This window comes from Balaenoptera acutorostrata, chromosome 16 (genome assembly GCF_949987535.1).
Source record: "Balaenoptera acutorostrata chromosome 16, mBalAcu1.1, whole genome shotgun sequence".
NCBI classification, from domain to species: Eukaryota; Metazoa; Chordata; class Mammalia; order Artiodactyla; family Balaenopteridae; genus Balaenoptera; species Balaenoptera acutorostrata.
Genome location: NC_080079.1, coordinates 35745573 through 35764923, shown reverse-complemented (window position 1 = coordinate 35764923; position 19351 = coordinate 35745573). Strand labels below are relative to the sequence as shown.

At 41.2% G+C, this 19351-nt stretch overlaps 2 protein-coding genes and 1 long non-coding RNA gene across 4 annotated transcripts in view; 1 reads left to right on the top strand and 2 right to left on the bottom strand.

Moving 5' to 3' along the window:
- Positions 1-1880: 1880 nt before the first annotated feature.
- FGFBP3 (fibroblast growth factor binding protein 3) lies at positions 1881-3172 on the bottom strand. Its single transcript, XM_057531348.1, has 2 exons — positions 3108-3172; positions 1881-2740 (listed from the first exon to the last, which is right to left on the bottom strand). The coding sequence occupies exon 2, from the start codon at positions 2649-2651 to the stop codon at positions 1881-1883; it is 771 nt and encodes a 256-aa protein (XP_057387331.1). The 5' UTR covers positions 2652-2740; positions 3108-3172.
- Positions 3173-3754: 582 nt separating this feature from the next.
- LOC130705012 (uncharacterized) lies at positions 3755-10929 on the bottom strand. Its single transcript, XR_009005609.1, has 2 exons — positions 10534-10929; positions 3755-8045 (listed from the first exon to the last, which is right to left on the bottom strand). It is a non-coding gene; the product is annotated as an uncharacterized LOC130705012 (long non-coding RNA).
- A 63-nt stretch (positions 10930-10992) lies between these two features.
- The window catches only part of BTAF1 (B-TFIID TATA-box binding protein associated factor 1), an 86594-nt gene continuing 78235 nt past the window's right edge, over positions 10993-19351 (top strand). For both annotated transcript variants that reach the window (XM_028167754.2, XM_007187496.2), the window contains exon 1: positions 10993-11299. In XM_028167754.2, the coding sequence (XP_028023555.2) occupies positions 11286-11299 (14 nt within the window). In that variant the 5' untranslated portion in view covers positions 10993-11285. The remainder of the gene's footprint in view (positions 11300-19351) is intronic.

Genomic DNA, 19351 nt, shown 5'->3' with positions numbered 1-19351 from the left:
CCCAGCTGAGATGGAGAGTTTCTGATCACCATTTTGTGTAAGTGCCCTGTAAGACTGAACCCCTTTTGGGAATTCCCTGGCAGTCCACTGCAGGGGGGGCCAAGTTCGATCCCTGGTCGGGAAATTAAGATCCCTCAAACCTTGCATTCCTATCTTTAGGGGGTGGTCGCAAGCTACTCTGAGCTTCCTTTCCTTGGCCAAGATGAATTTTATCTAATGGTCAATGTTACTCAGAAGGTGATTCATAAACGTGGCATGAAACTGTGGTCAATCTGAATGTTTTGCCAATTGTGTGAAGAATGTACAGAATAGGTAAAAGATAGTTTACATTTTCTAGGGGCTGGTCAAGGAGGAAAAAGGTCAGGAGATGTTCAGTATCTGTAAGATTGTTGCATTTACCATTATTTTAAAGGAGAGGAGGTGAGAAAAACAGAAGGTCAGCCAAAAACCCTTATATCTGGTGGTGGCTTAAATGTCTCATGGGTTCAGCCCTGTAATATAAATGAATAAAGTCAATTTATAAGATGTGCAGCAGCAGTGGGAAAACTCAAGAAAATATATCTAATCTAAAGAGGTCAGCCAATATTCAGCATCAGCCAGTTGTTGCAATGTGGAAAGATGTGTCCAATGTCATTAGATCTAATTTTACAAGAGAATACAGAAATCTGGCTTTTTATATGAAATGATCTAATTTTTAAATGCTAGCAACAAATCCCAATTGGGAGGGAGGGAGGAAGAGTGGAAAAATGAGAGAACTGCATGCAGGCCAAACAGAGCAATGATAGGACCCAGGGTTTGTCAGTTTGTGATTTTTCCCTTATGCAGACTTGTTCTTGTCTTTCCCCAACAATTCAAGATGTTTTTAGGAACTTCAAGGTATACTCAGAACTAGATCAAATGCAGTCAAAATTTCCATTGTCCTGCCAGTTCTTTAAATCTAGCCATACAGTTTTTATTGAGCACCTGACACATGCAAAGTCTATCATTTCATCTTATTTGAAATGAAATATGTTAACAATTAGTTACGTGAAATAGAGAGATGACTTCCATAATGGTCCAAATGACTCTGAGATATGTACTTACATTTTAGCTTTTTTAAAAAAAATACGATCAAATACAAAGAGAATTGTTTTTTAAAACCTACTGGAGCACTCAACTTCTATAATTCACTTCTGAATTTGGAAGGTTAATAGGAAAGTTTCAGAACACTAGGCATCACTCTGTTTAAAAGCAGAACTTCTAAAAGAATTCAAAGGCAATCATCCTGAAAACCTTTTCACTGGAGTCAATTTTGAGCTCTGAATGGCTTCGATCGCTATAGGGATCATCTATGACAGGAGACAGCACCCAAGTTCAGGCTAATTCCTAAAGAGAAAAGAAGTTGGTAATCTTGTCAGCTGAGTAGGTGAGATGACACTGAAAATTCAACCTGGCTCAGGTTATCAGTTGCTCATGAGTGTATTTTAATAGGAATGTGTTAAACAGTGTACATTGTATCCTGCTTCCCACACGAGAGTCACATCCTCTTAGTCACTTTTTCCCACTTATTTTTTTCAGCCTCAATCTGTACCCGTCTCTCTCCCCAGTCTACAGTTTTTGTACATTTAGGGTATGCCCACTTCTGTTTCCACTAGTTCTTCTGCTCTTAATCAGGGTCGACTCTTAATAATTTTTAACTTCTCTGCTGTCTCAGAGACTCTCCATAGCCTTTATACTCTCATCCCAAGCCCCACCTCCACCCCCCAGACCCATTCTAGAACCTGGACTCTTCCCCACTCTCTATCCAGTATCTCGTGGCCTAGGATGCCCTTAGCTTCCCCTCCCGGGCTGCGCACAGATCCCCTCCCTCCCTCTCCCCTTCCCTCCCCAGGCCCGCACCCTCAGCCATTCCAGAAATTGACAAAGAAGTTGCAGAGGGAATGCCACTTCTCAGCACAGTAGGTCTCCGTGAGCTTCGCGTTCTCGTCCAGCTCGTCGGGATCGGGCCGGGTCCCCAGGGGTCGCCCCTCGTCTAGGTCCCAGGCAGCCTTTCTCTTGCCTCCTTTGGTCTTCTTCTCAGAGGGCTTCCCTTCGGGCGGCGCGTTCGGGGGAGGCGGGGCCCCTGCGGCGGGGCCGCGCGCGGCGTCCCGGGGCTGCCCCCGGCTCCTGGCCCGGAGCTTGGGATCCCGGGGAAAGCCCGCCCCAGTAGGGCTGACGAATGGGGATGCATGGGGCACCAGGCGCAGCTCCGCGCCCTGGCCCTTCTTGCCCGCGCACAGGCGGGCCTTGAGCGGCGCGGGATCGTGGCAGGGCCGCCGCTTCCTGCGCAGCCCACCTAGCACCTGCTTCCAGAAGTGCGAGCGGCGGGCGGCATAGACCGGGCAGCGCCCCGGCTCCCCGCGGTAGGCACACTGGTGGCGCGCCCCGTCCGGGCCCTGGCAACGCAGCGCCAGCTCGCTGCCCGCCGCGGGCCCTGGGGCGGGCGGCAGGAGCTGCCAGCTGCACGCGTGCCGCTCGGGGCTGACGAAGCGACCGGAGGAGCCGCCCGCGGGGCCCGGGGCCGACTCGACCGCGCTGCCGGCCGCCCCCTGGGTTCTCCCGGCGCCCTCGAGGAGGCAGCCACCCAGCAGCAGCAGCAACGAGAGAGACGCTCGCAGCCTCAGAGGACTCATGGCTCGTAGTGTCTGCACTCAGGTCGGCTTTCCAGGGACCCCTGAGCGCTTCAGTGGTAGCAGGGCCAGGAGAGCAGCATCCCTTGGACCTGGGGACAGAGGCAGAGACGGCTACTGACTGAGTCGGGCGCAGCCCTTGGCCCAAGCACAGGCACCTGCCAATCCCCCTCCCCAGACTTTGTGGGCGTCGGTTTTCAGTGGGCAGCAGCAGCTTGCGAGTGGCCCCTCTGGAAAGGTTTCCTGGGAAAAAGCCAATTACTGTCTAATCTTTTTGCAACTATTTGCGCATTGAGGTTTTTCTCCCCATTGCAAATATGATAGCAAAGCGATGCCTGATAATTACCACCTCCACCCCTTCCTCCACCCCCTCCCTTCTCCACCCTCCAGTAAATTATCTACAAAGTCATTTCAGATTATTCTTTGGAAAAACGCACTTTTACTGCACTTTGAACTTACCGAGTTCTGGGAGAGGTGGCGGAGCCTTGTTAAGGTAGAGGGAATGACTGCTAGAAGGATTAGTCTGTTTCAGCCGGCTCCCAGTGAATGAACGTGTTATCAATGGAACCGAACGGGCCTCCCCGACTATGCCCCTCCCAGACTTCTCTCTCTCTCCCTGGGAGACTTCCCACCACCGTGCCACACACACACACGGACACACAGATGTATGATAGAAGTGGCAATGTAACATGAATATAAATCTTTTTTGCTTCCAGTGTTTAAAATAATCACGCGAATTTTAACAAATCATTCTTTTCTTTCCTTTTACGTATTTTTTACTTGAATTTTATTTAATTGAATTATAGTTGATTTACAATATTGTGTTAGTTTCAGGTGTACAGCAAAGTAACTCAGGTATACGTATATATATGTATCTATATTCCTTTTTTAAAACTTCTTTTCCATTATAGTTTATTACAAGATACTGAATATAGTTCCCTGTGCTCCACAGTAAATCTTTGTGTATCTATTTTATGTATGGTAGTGTGCATCTGTTAATCCCATACTCCTAATTTATCCGTCCCCCCCAAAACACTTGTTTTCAATGCTCTTTTAAAAATAGGCATTCATAACTATATTTGCAGTAATAGAAAAAAAAGCTTGAATAGTGTGCTTCCTTCACGTACTTTTTATTGAGATATAGTTCATATACCATACAGTTAACCCATTTAAAGTGTAAAATTCAATGGTTTTTAATATATTCACACATACGTGCAACTATCACCACAGTTAATCTCAGAACACTTTCATCACCACGAAAAGCAACTCTGTACCCTTTAGCTACTACACCCCCTCTCCTTTTTTTTTTTTTTAAATTTATTTATTTTTATTTATTTATCTTTGGCTGCGTTGGGTCTTCGTTGTTGCACATGGGCTTTCTCTAGTTGTGGTGAGCGGGGGCTACTCTTTGTGGCTGTGCGTGGGCTTCTCCTTGCAGTGGCTTCTCTTGTTGTGGAGCACAGGCTCTAGGTGCGTGAGCTTTAGTAGTTGTGCCACATGGGCTCAGTAGTTGTAGCTTGCGGGCTCTAGAGCTCAGGCTCAGTAGTTGTGGCGCATGGGCTTAGTTGCTCCGCGGCATGTGGGATCTTCCTGGACCAGGGCTCGAACCCGTGTCCCCTGCATTGGCAGGCGGATTCTTAACCACTGCACCATCAGGGAAGTCCCCCCCACTTTTACATATTTAATCATGTGAAGATAAAAGTTAAACAGAAAGATCTAAGTTTTAAGAGTTAAATAAGATGAAATGAAACAAAACAACTGTCAATATCCTTAACTGGACACTATTTACACTCTATTTTTTATATCATTCTGAGTTCTATATTTTCACCCACCATTTCTGATAGTTTTTCTCATCCTAATAATCTTAATCCTAATAACTGTTACTACTAATAAAAATGTAATATCCTCATTTATTGATGCATTATAATGTCCAGCATTTCATCCAGCGGTGAGCATTTGGTCTTTTGATTGTTTTTAGGTTTTATAACTCGATTACAAACTTCTTACAAAAATTAGAAGTTTAAAAAATTATTTTGATTATAGTATAATATTACCAATTCAAATGGTTAATCTTTAAGAATTAATGTGTCCTTGAATCTTAAGAATTTTACATGTAAACAAAGCAATTTTTCTTTTACACTTTAGGATATTCCATTATCTTTTAAAAACTGTTCTCAGTAATAAATGTGATCTTTTTTATTTCAAGAGTTTATACCTCTGACTATAGTTGTTTAATACAAGTAAGTATTTTCCTAAAATACTCCCTCAGGACATCAAGAAGTCTCATTATATTTCCTAATGTCTTCTTGTGGGCAGTATTTTCTATTACTGAACTCCCATTGGTATTGTATTTCAACAGTTACAATTTGATTACTACTATAAAAACCAAAATATTTTAGAATTAGAATGTACTTAAATATGTTTTAGCCCAGAGTAAATATACGGTAGTGTATATCAACCTAAGAAAGGATGTTTCTACCACTCTGGTGAAATCAGAGGGATTAAAGGACTTACCAAATGTCACACATCATTTAGTGGTAAAGCCACCTGACTTTTAATGATCAATGATCTTTACATCTCAGCTTTGTATTTCCCTATCACTTACAAAGTTAGTTATGTCTTAATTACACCAGCTCAATTTATACTGAAAAACAATTAGTACCAATGAAGTTAATAAATATTAACATAAATTTCATGAACAGAGTAGCTTACTAATACATTTCACAGATGGAAACCTTCTCTTTCCCAGAAAACCATATTTGTATGAGCAAAGCACTATATACAGGCTTTTATCTGATGCTCTGGAATTACTTATAGTTATCGGCTACTGAACCAAACTGCAATAGTTTTTCAGCTGAAGAGTGACATCTTGTGACATTTTTTACTAATTACAATGAAAAAGTCTATTACCAGAAAGTCATAATTATTAAAGGAGACATTCGAGACCATGTTTTCTGTCAGAAACATTGCCCCCAGAACAAAAATAAGGGCACACAGATGTGCTATGCCATGTCAGAAAGGGGTAACGTCTTACTAGAAGTTACTTTTTATAAATTGTGGTTAAATACACATAACATAAATTGTACCATTTTTTGTTTGTTTTTTTGTTTTTTAAATTAACTTTTATTGGAGTATAGTTGATTTACAATGCTGTGTTAGTTTCTGCTGTACAGCAAAGTGAATCAGCTATACGTATACACATATCCCCTCTTTTTTGGATTTCCTTCCCATTTAGGTCACCACAGAACACTGAGTAGAGTTCCCTGGGCTATACAGTATGTTCTCATTAGTTATCTATTTTATACATAGTATCAGTAGTGTATAGATTTCAATCCCAATCTCCCAATTCATCCCACCCCCAAATTTACCATTTTAACCATTTTAGGTGTACAATTCAGTGACATTAAGTACTTTCACACTGTTGTGCAACCATCACCACCATCCAGCTCCAGACCTTTTTTCTTCTTCCAAAACTGAAACTCTGTACCCATTAAACAATAACTCCTCATTCCTCCCTTCCTCCACCCCCTTGCAACCACCATTCTACTTTTTGTCTCCATGAATGGACTACTCTGGATACCTCATATAAGTGGAATCATACAGTATTTGTCCTTTTGTGACTAGCTTATTTCACTTAGTATAATTTCGTCGTCTCATCTATGTTGTAGCATGTGTCAAATTTTCCTTCCTTTTTTTTTTAATTTTTATTTATTTATTTATGGCTGTGTTGGGTCTTCGTTTCTGTGTGAGGGCTTTCTCTAGTTGCAGCAAGTGGGGGCCACTCTTCATCGCGGTGCGCGGGCCTCTCACTGTCGCGGCCTCTCCTGTTGCGAAGCACAGGCTCCAGACGCGCAGGCTCAGTAATTGTGGCTCACAGGCCTAGTTGCTCCGCGGCCTGTGGGATCTTCCCAGACCAGAGCTCGAACCTGTGTCCCCTGCATTGGCAGGCAGATTCTCAACCACTGCGCCACCAGGGAAGCCCCTCCTTCCTTTTTAAGGCTGAATAATAATCCATTGTATGTATAGCGCACATTTTGTTTATGCATTCTTCGGTTGATGAACACTTGGGTTGCTTCCACCTTTTGACTATTTTGAATAATGCTGCTATGAATATGTGTGTATAAATATTTGAGTTTCTGCTTTGTTTTTTTTTAATAATTAATTTATTTTTATTATTTATTTATTTATTTTTGGCTGCGTTGGGTCTTTGTTGCTGCGTGCGGGCTTTCTCTAGTTGCAGCGAGCGGGGGCTACTCTTTGTTGCAGTGCGCAGGCTTCTCATTGAGGTGGCTTCTCTTGTTGCGGAGCGTGGGCTCTAGGCACGTGGGCTTCAGTAGTTGTGGCACGTGAGCTCAGTAGTTGTGGCTCGCGGGCTCTAGAGTGCAGGCTCAGTAGTTGTGGCGCACAGGCTTAGTTGCTCCGTGGCTGCTTTCAGTTCTTTTGGGCACATACCCAAAAGTGGAATTGCTGGATCATATGCTAATTTTATTTTTAACTTTTTGAGGAACCTCCATGCTGTTTCCCATAGTGGCTGCACCATTTTACATTCCAACCAACAGTGCACAAAGGTCCCAATTTCTCCAGATCCTTGCCAATACTTGTTATTTACTTTTTTTAAAATATAAATTTATTTATTTTTGGCTGCGTTGGGTCTTCGTTGCTGTGCGTGGGCTTTCTCTAGTTGTGTCGAGTGGGGGCTACTCATCGTTGTGGTGTACAGGCTTCTCATTGAGGTGGCTTCTCTCCTTGCAGAGCATGAGCTCTAGGTGCGTGGGCTTCAGTAGTTGTGGCTCGTGGGCTCTAGGGCACAGGCTCAGTAGTTGTGGAGCATGGGCTTAGTTGCTCCACGGCATGTGGGATCTTCCCGGACCAGGGCTCGAACCCGTGTCCCCTGCATTGGCAGGCGGATTCTTAACCACTGTGCCACCAGGGAAGCCCCTGTTATTTACTTTTTTTGTTTGCTCTCTTGCGTGTGTGTGTGTGTGTGTGTGTGTGTGTGTGTGTTTTATAATAGCCACCCTACTGGGTATAGTTTTTCTTTTTTTTTTTTGTCTGTGTTGGGTCTTCGTTGCTGTGTGCAGGCTTTCTCTAGTTGCGGCGAGCAGGGGCTACTCTTCGTTGCAGTGCGCGGACTTCTCATTGTCATGGCTTCTCTTGTTGCAGAGCACGGGCTCTAGGCACGCAGGCTTCAGTAGCTGTGGCACACGGGCTGAGTAGTTGTGGCTCGTGGGCTCTACAGCGCAGGTTCAGTAGTTGTGGTGCACGGGCTTAGTTGCTCCGCGGCATGTGGGATCTTCCCGGACCAGGGCTCGAACCCATGTCTCCTGCATTGGCAGGCGGATTCTTAACCACTGCGCCACGAGGGAAGTCCTGCCATTGATTTTTGAAGCCACCTTTCTGGTGATAAAAAAAAAAAAAATAGCTAAAATTTATTTAGCACTTAGTATTTCTTAAGTGTATCATGTATCAACTCATTTGCTCCTTACAACAACTTTACAAAGTACAGGTTCACGATCCATTATTTACAATTCTGGAATTGAAAAAGGTCTGAATATGATACTTAAAAAAAATTCATCTGGCAGCAAAACCTGACCTAAACTGCCATGCATCTATTTAGAGTTTCTTATTTAGTCCTCTTAGTATGGCTATTCATATGTTTTGCTGCAGAACTATAAATGTACTTGACTATGGAGTGCTGCCCTAGAAGCTGCTAGGGTGTGACATAATAGGCACTGGATTGCCTTTCAAAATCTAAAAAATTCTAAATTCAGAAAACCATCTCTAGCCAGGGTCTCAGATAAGGGTTGTGTACCAGTACTAATGTTATCCCCATTTCACAGCTGAGGAAATTGAGACATAGAAGGTAAGTCATTTGCTTAAGGTTGCGTAGTTAACAAAAAGAACACTCAATGTAGTTAATAATGTTTTTGAGTGCTTAAAGTTTCAGTCACTGGGTTAAATGCTTTATATTCATTATATCATTTAATCCTTACCACAACCCTATAAGGTGCTATTATTGTCCCCGTTTCCCAGAAGCAATTGAAGCTTAGAAAGGTTAGACAACTCCCTGGACACACAACTGTTAAGTGTGGTAAGGAAGGATTTAAAAACAAGTCAGTCTGACTTCAGTATATTTGATTATTACACTATGCCTTACCAATCTGTAACACCAGCCTTTTCCTCTCTTCTATATGTCCTTTCGAACTATATATCTAATTACCTCTTGGATATTAAAGAGTAAGATTTTTTTAAATGTATATCAGATCATTTTACCCACATGCTTAAAACCCTCCTATGACTTTCTATTGCTAGACTAAAATCCAAATACCTTACAATGGCCCCTTTCTACCTCTCCCATCTTGTCTCCCAAGATAGCCAGCTTCTCTTAGGTTTTTACACTAGTTGTATCCTCTATCTGGAAGGCTCCCCAGGTTTTCACATAGCTGGCTCCCTCTTGTCCTTCAGGCCTCAGATTAAGCTCCTCCTTTGTTTCCCCCTAATAACACAGTCTGGGGTCTCTAATCACCCTCTCTATCCCATCATTCTGCTTTCCATAGCATACAAACATGATATTTTCTTGTTTATCTGTTCACTCTCTTTCCTCCCATTAGAATGTAAGTTCAACTAGAGTGGGCACCTTATCTGTTTTTGGCTCCTTTAGAAGCCCTAACCTCTAGTGTAGAGTTTAGCATGTGGTAGGTACTTAATTTTGGCTGAATAAATGAATGTAGTGTACAATCAGTAAATGTACCTGCTTGTTAGTTTCAGTGGTGTTAGATGAACTGAGAAGGCAGGTGGGAGGAGGCTGTGAAATATGAAGACATGTGAACATCAGCTTAATCAGATATTGTCTAATAGTATAAAACAGTGCCGAGCAGAGTGTCTGGCATAGAGCAGGGGCCAAATTAATATTTGTTTAAGAATGAACAGTAAATATTATTAGTAGCTTGGATCTTGGGCAAATTACTTAACCTTCCTGAGCTTAGTTTTCTCACCTATAAATGAAGATTAAAACTTACTTTACAGGGTTGGCCTACAAATTATATGAGATAATGCATGCCAAATGCCTAGCACATAGGTTCTTAAGTTAGTTTCTTTCCCTTCATGCTTTATAAACTCTTGTAAGCTTTTCTAGATACATGACCTCATTTTATTTCTATAGTACTTCTCATTAGCCTCATTTTATAGATGAAAAAGACTCAGGGGTTGAGGCAAAGCCTCTTCAGATAATGAGAAGCCAATGGATAAGTTTTATAAGCAGAGGAGTGACACGGTGAAAGCAGTGTTTCATGAAGATTAATCTGCTGGAGGCCTTTAAGATGGGCTCAGGGGCTTCCCTAGTGGCGCAGTGGTTAAGAATCCACCTGCCAATGAAGGGGACACGGGTTCGAGCCCTGGTCTGGGAAGATCCCACATGCTGCAGAGCAACTGGGCCCGTGAGCCACAACTACTGAGCCTGCGCGTCTGGAGCCTGTGCTCCGCAACAAGAGAGGCCACGACAGTGAGAGGCCCGCGCACCGCTATGAAGAGTGGCCCCCGCTTGCCACAACTAGAGAAAGCCCTCGCACAGAAACGAAGACCCAACACAGCCAAAAAATAAATAAATTAATTAATTAAAAAAAAAAAAAGATGGGCTCAGTTGAAGCTGGAGAAATATTACTTTGACTACTGTCATTAAAATCAAGTTTAAGGTGATAAGGGCCTGCACTAGGTGACAGAAGAATGTTTAAAAGCCTAATAAATTAAGCGACTGAACAGTCACATAAGCAAATAAATAAATACATAAATAAATGGCTGAGAGTTTTCAAATAAGGCTGAGAAAATGATGGCACCAACAACACAAGCAATTAAGAAATCAAACATGGCAAAATGGTTGACAGAATACCTTCCCTCCAATACCTAGGCAGAACATATGGCCGATAGATGGCAAACATTCGAGCCGTGTCTTCAGTGCCGTTGCAGATCTTTCTGGATTTCACCCCTCCCACTGGCATCGCCACCTGGACTAGAGCATGCTATGGTCCTGTGGATTCTGCTTTCTCTAGAAGCAGTCTGGTGAGATGGGGATCGGGGCAGTGAGGAATTACAAGCAAAGGTTTTAACTCCCAGAACCTTGGCTAGATCGCTTCTTTTCCTTCCCTAGAAAATAAGTGGACTCATTTCTCCTCTCTCGCCTCTTATGAAGACTACCGACCCCCTCTAGATGAGCACAGACAACTTTTTTTTTTTTGCGGCGCGCGCCACCAGGCCGTATGGGCTCATACTCCTACTCAGCGGCGGAGCGGAGCCCCTGACTGTGAGCGGGCGTCACTTCCGGCGCGCTGACGCTCAGTCCGGCGTGCCGACGCCTGCGTCAGCAAAGAGCGGCGTTGGGGGCACTCGGTTTGAAGTCGTGCGGGTCGGAGGACTGCTGCCTCCGCCGCCGTCTCAGACCCCTGCTCCCGGGCCGCGGCAGGGACGAGCTCGGGTAGGCGGCGGGGCAGATGCCCGAGGGCCCGCGCCGGGACATCCCGCGCTGCACCGGCCGCTCCTGTCTGCTCCGTGGTCTGGGCCTGCGCCGCTCCGCTCCCTGGAAACTAGCGTCTCGGCAGCGCGGCGCGTCGCTCGCGGGGAGCTCCGAACCGCCGGCGCCCGGCCATGGCGGTCTCCAGGTGGGTCTAGCTTTTCCCGAGCGGACGGGAAGGCGGCCCGGGCGAGGCACGGTCTCCTCTCTGAGCCCCCACTCCTAGGAAGGAACGGTTCCCATTGTCACTGGGCTCGGCCGCCTTCCTCCCCAGACTCCGCGATTCGCCCCTCGGTCTGCGGGGGTTTGGGCTCGGGTTACCCCTCGTAAATCGGTTCAAAAATGTCTTTTTTCTTGTTGAATAGATCCTTTGGCGCGTTAGGGCTAGTTTTTCTCTTTCCTCACCATGTTTCTCTTCTCTGGTTTCTCTTCCCCCTTTCAGTTTTAGGAGAGTCTCTTCTTTTTCTGAGCATTTTAAGGCCGATCCCTAACCTCCATTTCACGGGAAAACTTGGTAGCAACTGTCGAAGTCGGGGAGATTTTGAGTTAATATTATCTACATGACCTTCTAATTATGTTAAAATTTTGTGTTTACGGCTTTAGGGATATGTTCCGTATGAGGACTTTTTCCTTACATTACAGTATAATTCTTCCTTTTGTTTGACAGTACACATTCAGTCAGTGTAATCTTTAGCAAATTACTGTATCAGCATCATCTTCCTTAACTAAGGCGTGAAAGATGTATCGCGAATCTTAAACTATTTTAAAGCGATGCCCATCGATAAGAAACTGTAGAAAGACCAGCAAGACATTTATTTGTATAGCTATAGAAGGAAAGTTCTCCTTTCCTCCAGTATGAGAGAGTGGGGGGAGTATATTTTGTCAGAGGCTTGAAGTTAGTGGACCTATGTGTGTGTAAGTAGGGGATATTCCCTCTGATAGCAGTCAGGATTCGCCAAGTTTACTGTTAGTTTTCATGAGAAATGGGTCCTTCTACCACATAGACTGAAAGGGGAAGACATAAAAACATAGTTTTTGCTCATTTTTCATAGTTAATTGAACACATTCCTGTTTTGCAAGTGAAATGATAACCCATCCCTCACAGACTCCCTAGGTAACTGATAAAAGAGTACGTGGGAGAAACCCCCATGGGAGTTGGGTGAAAGGGGTCCTAAGATACCTGTAGTGGGGCATCTAATTTTTATTTCATAGATTAGTTGAATCCGTTCAATGGGAGGAAATTCTTACTTTGTGATATGTAAAATTGCCTTGAGAGTATACAAGTAGTATTTTCAGCTTTTTCAAATACAGAAAGGTGTATCATCTAATTTGTTACCCCTATATGAATATATAAATACATACATTATAAATACATTGATATATAAACTTAATATGGTATTCTGTTTATAAGGTGGTACAACGTTTAAGGGAATGAGTAGCTCTTGAAATTTCGTTCCTGAGTAGACGGTGTATGTTCACAGTATTGGTTATAGTTTTATAGAGACAAAATGAAAGATTAAAGAGCGCCTAATCTGCTTGGCCAATGTTAATCTATTTACAGAAGTTTAGAGCACCTAAACTTCTGCATGAATGAGTGAGTTTTGAAAGCAAGTGCTTTTTGTTCTTGACATTGGATTTCAAAGGGTGGTGCTCTTTTTCTATAGATCTTTTTTATTTAGCTTGCCAAAATTCTATCAAATTCTACTGTAAAAAGAAAGCCTGTCATGGTTTTATGAAAGAGCTAGTCCTGTGCTTATTTTGGTAATATAATAGGTTCATAGAAAACACTTTTGAGACACTTTCTGGTTTGGGGATACTGTCAGTCCTTGACTTTTTCATCTGAGGATTCACTTTGGATAGCAAACTTTAATTTCAAGCTGGCCTTCTCCATGCACTGAGCACATATCTTTATTAACTAAATTTCCTTTTTCCTTTTGGTGTGGAATACAGACTCATTTTAATACTTTATTGTAGAAAAGGTGGAAGATGGTTCAAGAGATAAAAATCATATTTGCTAGAACCAAATCTAAAATATTTTTTGCACTGTTTATATCAATGTGTGTAACTGAAAAGAAACTGTAATGTTTTTAGAACCTTGTAAGTATTTCCAATAGAAGGGAAATATTAAGTTCAGATTGCAAGATCCAGAAATCTAGGAATAATATTTGACTTTGCTCTCCCTTCCTTTCCCCGAGTCTAGCTAGTCCCCACATCCAATCTTGTCAGTTCAACCTTTCTAATCTTTCTCTGGCCAATCTTTTTCTTTCCATACGAATTACCACAGTCCTCCTCCATACCACCATCATCTCTAATCTGAGATACCTGTAACAGCAGCCACTCTGCTCTTCCTGCCTCCCATGGCATCTCTTTCTAATTTATTCTTCATTTCAGTTATATTATTGTTCGCTAATATGCTAATTTTAATATGGCCTTTTTTCTGCTTAAAACCCTTTAGTTTTCTGTTGCCTTAAGATAAAGGCCACATTCCGTAACAAACACATCTTACCAGATAATTTGTGATCTGGTTCCTGCTTTACCTTTTTAAGCTTCATCTTGTCTCAGGTTCTCTGCATCTCTCTCTCTCTTCTCCACTCCCCTTCATTCTGAATCTTTGTTCTCACCTCCAAGTCTTTATCTCTGGAACATTTTTCCTACCTCCCCCACTTCCCCCCAAGTCTGGCTAATTCCAGCCTTAGTTTTTAGGTCTAAACCCTAAGCCTGTACATATGTCACTTTGTTTGGGAAACCTTCTCTGGTTTTCCTTCATCTGAGCTCTTTGCACCAACGTGTACTCCTATCAGTCATATTTATCATACTTTGTAAGTGATTGTTTAATTGTTCTCTCCCCTGCTTGAGCATCAGCTCTGTGAGAGAAGGGAGTGTCTTTGATCTTAATATCCCCAGGAGAGTGCCTCGTTCCTGGTAGGTGCTCAATACGTTTTAAAAAAAACGAGTAAGTGAGTGCTTTTGTTTCTTGTTTTAATTCCTCTCATGATTTTTCTGTAATTTATATATAGTAGAGTATTTCTGGTGTTTTTCAATAAGTGCTTCTGAGTTTTACAGTTTTCCCTGAGGAGAAAAACTTTATAGCTTTGACTATTAGCCAGAATTATAATTTTAAAAATATAATAAACATTGTCAGAACTAGTTTTATAGGTTTATAACCTAGTACAATTCTGTGATAGCATGGTCTTTTATAATGCAAATTGGATATAATGTAACCCTGCATTTTGTGTAATCAAAATTTTTAGACCCCACTTAGTTTTATGAAGGCCTAGTTTTAATGTACTTTGAATTATAAGAATGTAGCAAATCGTGAAATGTATGGTCAACTCTTGATCCATGGATGAGTTAAATCTTACCACAAACAAACACTCCCCCCGAAAAAAAACTTTGTGACTCTCTAAAATTGCAAATACAATTATAGCATTTGAAGTTCTCTATAAAATGCAGTGAAATACTACTAAAAAATGTATGACTCCTTTAGACCCTAAATAAAAGAGAGCATACACATGTAGGAGAACAATGTTGCCCTTAAGATGTGAATGCTGGAAGGTCAGCCAAGCTCACTCACTAGCTACTTGACTTGCTCCCATAAAATCACCCTCAGCAAAAAAACAAATTAGTATATATTACAGGCTTTCAGTGTTGTTTGCAAACAGTTTGAATTATAATTGTTAAATCTTTGAATATTGTTTTGTAGAGGCTCACAAGAGCCTCTCTCCCTGTATTATCTGTCATCTAGTTGGAGTTGAGTCACCAACAGTAAAGGCAACCTTAGAGGGACTGTTAAAACTTATGCTCATTACAGAAGGTGTAGGTGAATGTGTGGTGATGTTGGGTTCCATAGCTTAATACAGATTTTTTAAAAAGATTGTTTTTGATACCTTTGCCTGTTTATGCCACAATTGATTGACTGTTGTTATGCATTGATTAGCTATTATGAACTTAGTTTTTCCTTAATCATATAGGGAAAATGTAAAAATATAATTTAGAGAATTTTTCCTGAGTGATCTCTGCTATAAAGTTCATGTCTAAAATGTCGAGACGGTAATTATGACTTGACTGTTTTAGAAGTCATGCCTTAAGTCTGTGACACATATTCTTTGCATTTAAAAATGATGCAGTGTTCAGAAGAGATTCAGGGAAAAAAAGGGAACATACCCTCTTATGGAAGAAACAAATTGCTACATGTGAGCAGAACTTTGCTCAGTTTTGATAATTCTCTCTCTGCATTGCTGATACTTCAGAGAAACATTGTCTCAGTGGCCTATTCTGCCAAGTAAAAGGAGGTTTCATGATGCTGGGGCAAATTCCAGTGGGTCCTTGCTCTTGACAGGGAAAATGCTAAAATAATCTTACCTATAGGACAGCACAGGTTGCTTATGTTTGCTAGGCCTATTCTTCCATTATTGCTAATTTCTATCCATTATAAGATTGACAGAAGGCACTGTTGTAAATTGTAATATATCAGATATTTTGTTATTTTAAAAATGTAGGGACAAAAAGCTAGGAAAGGTGGAAGAGGCATTATGTAAGTGTATCCATTTTAATCCCTGTGGTAAATTCCTCCCTTTTAGTTTATTTCTCAAAGTACTATACACATAACAAAAGTCACCATTTTAAAGTGTATAATTTCAAATGAAGTTTTAAAACCACAGATATTTTTTCCTGCAAAACCTAGATTTTGTCTTTAAGATAAAGTCATGCAAGAGGTGGAGACTAGAAAAAAAAAATGGCCTGAAGGAAATAATGCAACTTGGTTGTCCTTTTTCAGCATTCATTTAACAAGTATTTACAGAGTGCTTTTTATTTTCTAGGTGCTGGAGATACAGCAAAGAACAAAAATGGAGTTCCCATTCTCATGGAGTTTGTGTTCTAGAGTGGGAGTGGGGGGAATGTAAATTATCTAGCATGCACCTGCCCTTGCACCTGGCTTTGGTGTGGTTTCACATCTTCATATTTGTTCTTAGTGTCCTATGTGGTATTTCAGATTAATCTACTTTCTTGTTTAAAAAACATAACATAGTTTCAAATAACCCACAGTAGGAACTAGAAGGCATACATTTTAAAACATCAGTCTAGACAATTTCTTGGAAGTTGTTTCTTTTGACCATAACTTCCTTGCTTAATGATATTATGTAGGACTAAGTACAGTGTTCATATCAGCTATTTATTTTCTTATTCCGTAAGTAACACAGAAAAGTAAAACTTCAAATAGTAAATGTAAAAAATGTATGACAAAATGGACAAACTTCACTGACCAATCCCTTTTAGTTAAGATTACAAAGCCATCCGTGTGAGGTATTCTGCCAGTAGACCTTCCATAAATTTTCAGAGTGTTTAAATTTATTCTGAGAATATTGAGATTGGAAGTAGATTGAGGAAGTTATATCTTATACTTTTTTTCATCCTCAAATGGCTTAGGAGTAGGAATGCAATATATATATATGTTTATTAATGATGAAGTAGTAATCTAGGACATGTTTTATAGCTCAAAATGCATATGATTTCTTTTTATATTTTTACTTTATGAATTATCATAATGCAAACAGCTGAAGTTAGATCGCAGTTGCCAGCATGGCCTCTACAAACTCCCACGTACTTTCCTTTTTTCTAGGCAGTCTTTTTTTTTTAACCACATTTTTAAAAAAATTGAAGTATAATTAATTTTCAACGTATTGGTTTCAGGGGTACAACATTGTGATTCAGTATTTTATAGATTATACATCATTTAAAGTTACTATGTGCTGTACAATGTATCCTTGTTGCTTATTTATTTTGTACATAGTAGTTTGTGTCTCTTAATCCCACACACGTCTTCCCATTCCCTCTTCCCTCTAGGTAGTCTTTAGAGCAGTTTTCTGAAATCACACGTTTGTAAAATAAACATGAATCATATCTGTTATAGTTATTTCTGTGAATTAAAATCCAAATTGAAAATGGGCCAGATTATCATCATCAGTAGATTCATAACCAGTGGATACTGTCAAATATAATTGCCTTATGTTTTATTAAAATTATTCGTCTACAGTCTTTGGTACCTTCCATTCAGCTTGACATCTGTTACCTCTTTCTCCTCCATCTGTCTATCCTTCGGCAAATGAAGAATGTCATTTTTTTCTATTATCTGTTATGCAACATAAGGTTTAGCCAAAAGAAGTATCGTGGTAAGTACTGTGTTCCCTCAGTCAGCCCTTCTTTTAACTTCCTTTTTCTTTTGATCACCTAGCCTTCAGACCTCTCCCTCATCAAGGGCCCTGTCTGCTCTCCAACATAATACTGACTCTGTCTCATGCCCTTTCCCTGTCCCCTACCAGTTCATTATACCAGCCTTTTCCATTGTGGCCTGGCGCTGATGCTTACCCTGCTTGCCTCATAGCTGACTATCTCGGAGTAATAGGTCAGATTGCCCTCTTGTGAGATCCTGGTCTGCACATCCCTTTGTTCTTCCTTTTGTGTGGCATCTAATCTGTTGTCCTGGAGAGAGGAATGGAGAACTCCAAAAGGGGCTTTGAGTCAAGAGGACTAAAGAAGCATTCTTGGGTCCCCATTCCTCTATTCAGGGAGGCAAATTTGGCTATCAAAAGGTGGGAGATGTGAGAATAAACAGGCCTGGAATTGGATGAGAGGGTGAGCTGATCTGCTACCCTCAGGGCAGTTGGCTGGTGAGGGAGCAGAGCTGACGTGACATGGCATTGGGATAAAAGACGTTGAAGAAAGGAGAGGCAGGAGGAACTGTGTGGTTGTGAGGCAGAGCCAGCATTAGGTTAGAGAGGAGTCGAAGGTCTTTGAGCAGGATATGGTTCTAATGAAGCTGGGTAGCAGAGGACTAAAGGAGAGTTTAGGAAGGGTAGAAATTATTGAAGGAATACAGTGCCTACTGCGCGGTCTTTTTCGGCTTGCTCTTTGGAGCAAGTGTAACTGCCGTGATGTTCAGATTGCTAAAGTACTGCTGTGTTCGTCTTTTCACTTACTGAAACATTGCCTTAGCATCACTTCTGTTATTTTTATAACTTGTTTTTACGTAATATAGCTATGACAGATTAAGGATATTTCTTGAAGGAAGCAAAAAAATTTGTAATATAGCACCCTCTTTCTTTGCTTAAAAATGGTGCTTAAACCTGTCCCCAAGAAACTTGAACTTTTCTTTATCTATAATTTTAATTACAGTAAATACCAGGTATTCAACAAATATTTGACTACTGTGCGAAGACACTGCAAAGACACTGTGCAAAGTGTTGTGGGGGACAAAAAGAATCATTGAAGAAGGTGAAGCCTAACGAGCATAAGACAACATGTGACAAATTAATGTAAAGACACAAGAATTCATAATAATGCCAAAAAATGCCAAAATGGTTATTTAAGATGAGAATCCCTGTGGATTTTAGAAAAGGATGAAATAGTATAGTAGTCTGAGATGGTTTCAAGAAGGTAAAGGACTTGAACTGAATCTTGATGGGTGGGAGCTAGCTGAAGAATTGGACCAAGAAAGACATTCCAAGTAGAGGAAACAGGGTAGACAAAATTGTGGAAACCAAAATGGATCCTGTTTGGGAGATACTTTTTTGTTTTTGATTACTATCTGGTAGGTAAGGGTGAGCCATTGAAAGTTTTAGCGTAAGGTAATAATTTGATCAAAGAGTGCTTTAGGAAGTAAATTTAGCAACGAGATCATATTAGTATGGAGTTATGCTCGTCAGGCAGTTGAAAGTGTGGCACTGGAGCTCCCAGACGGGCTAGGTTTGGGGATTATTTTTACTGTGTTATAGTTTAACCAAATTACAGTTTCCTACAGGAGAAATGGGTGAGAGATGGGCAGCCAAGGATTGAATCTAGGAGAATGTTCATATTAAGAGTGTTAAGAGTAGGGAAACCACAGAAAGAATTAAGAGTTCAGAAAAGAACAGGGTAACAGAATGTTGTGAACACTTAGGAAGGAAAATATTTTAAGAATGGGGTACTTGCTGAAATCACATGTCATAGAAGATTCATGAAAATTGGATTTACAAAAAAACACACAAACCATTAGATTTAGAGCTTAGAAGTTCATTGGTGACCTTCAGGTGTGCTATTTTAGTAGTAAAGAAGGATAGAAACTTGATTTATAGGGATTAAATTGTGTATGGTGAGGAGATAAAAGAAGTGATTTTAAGCACTTGTTCAAGATGTTTGGCAGCAAAAAGAAAGTGTTCTAGAA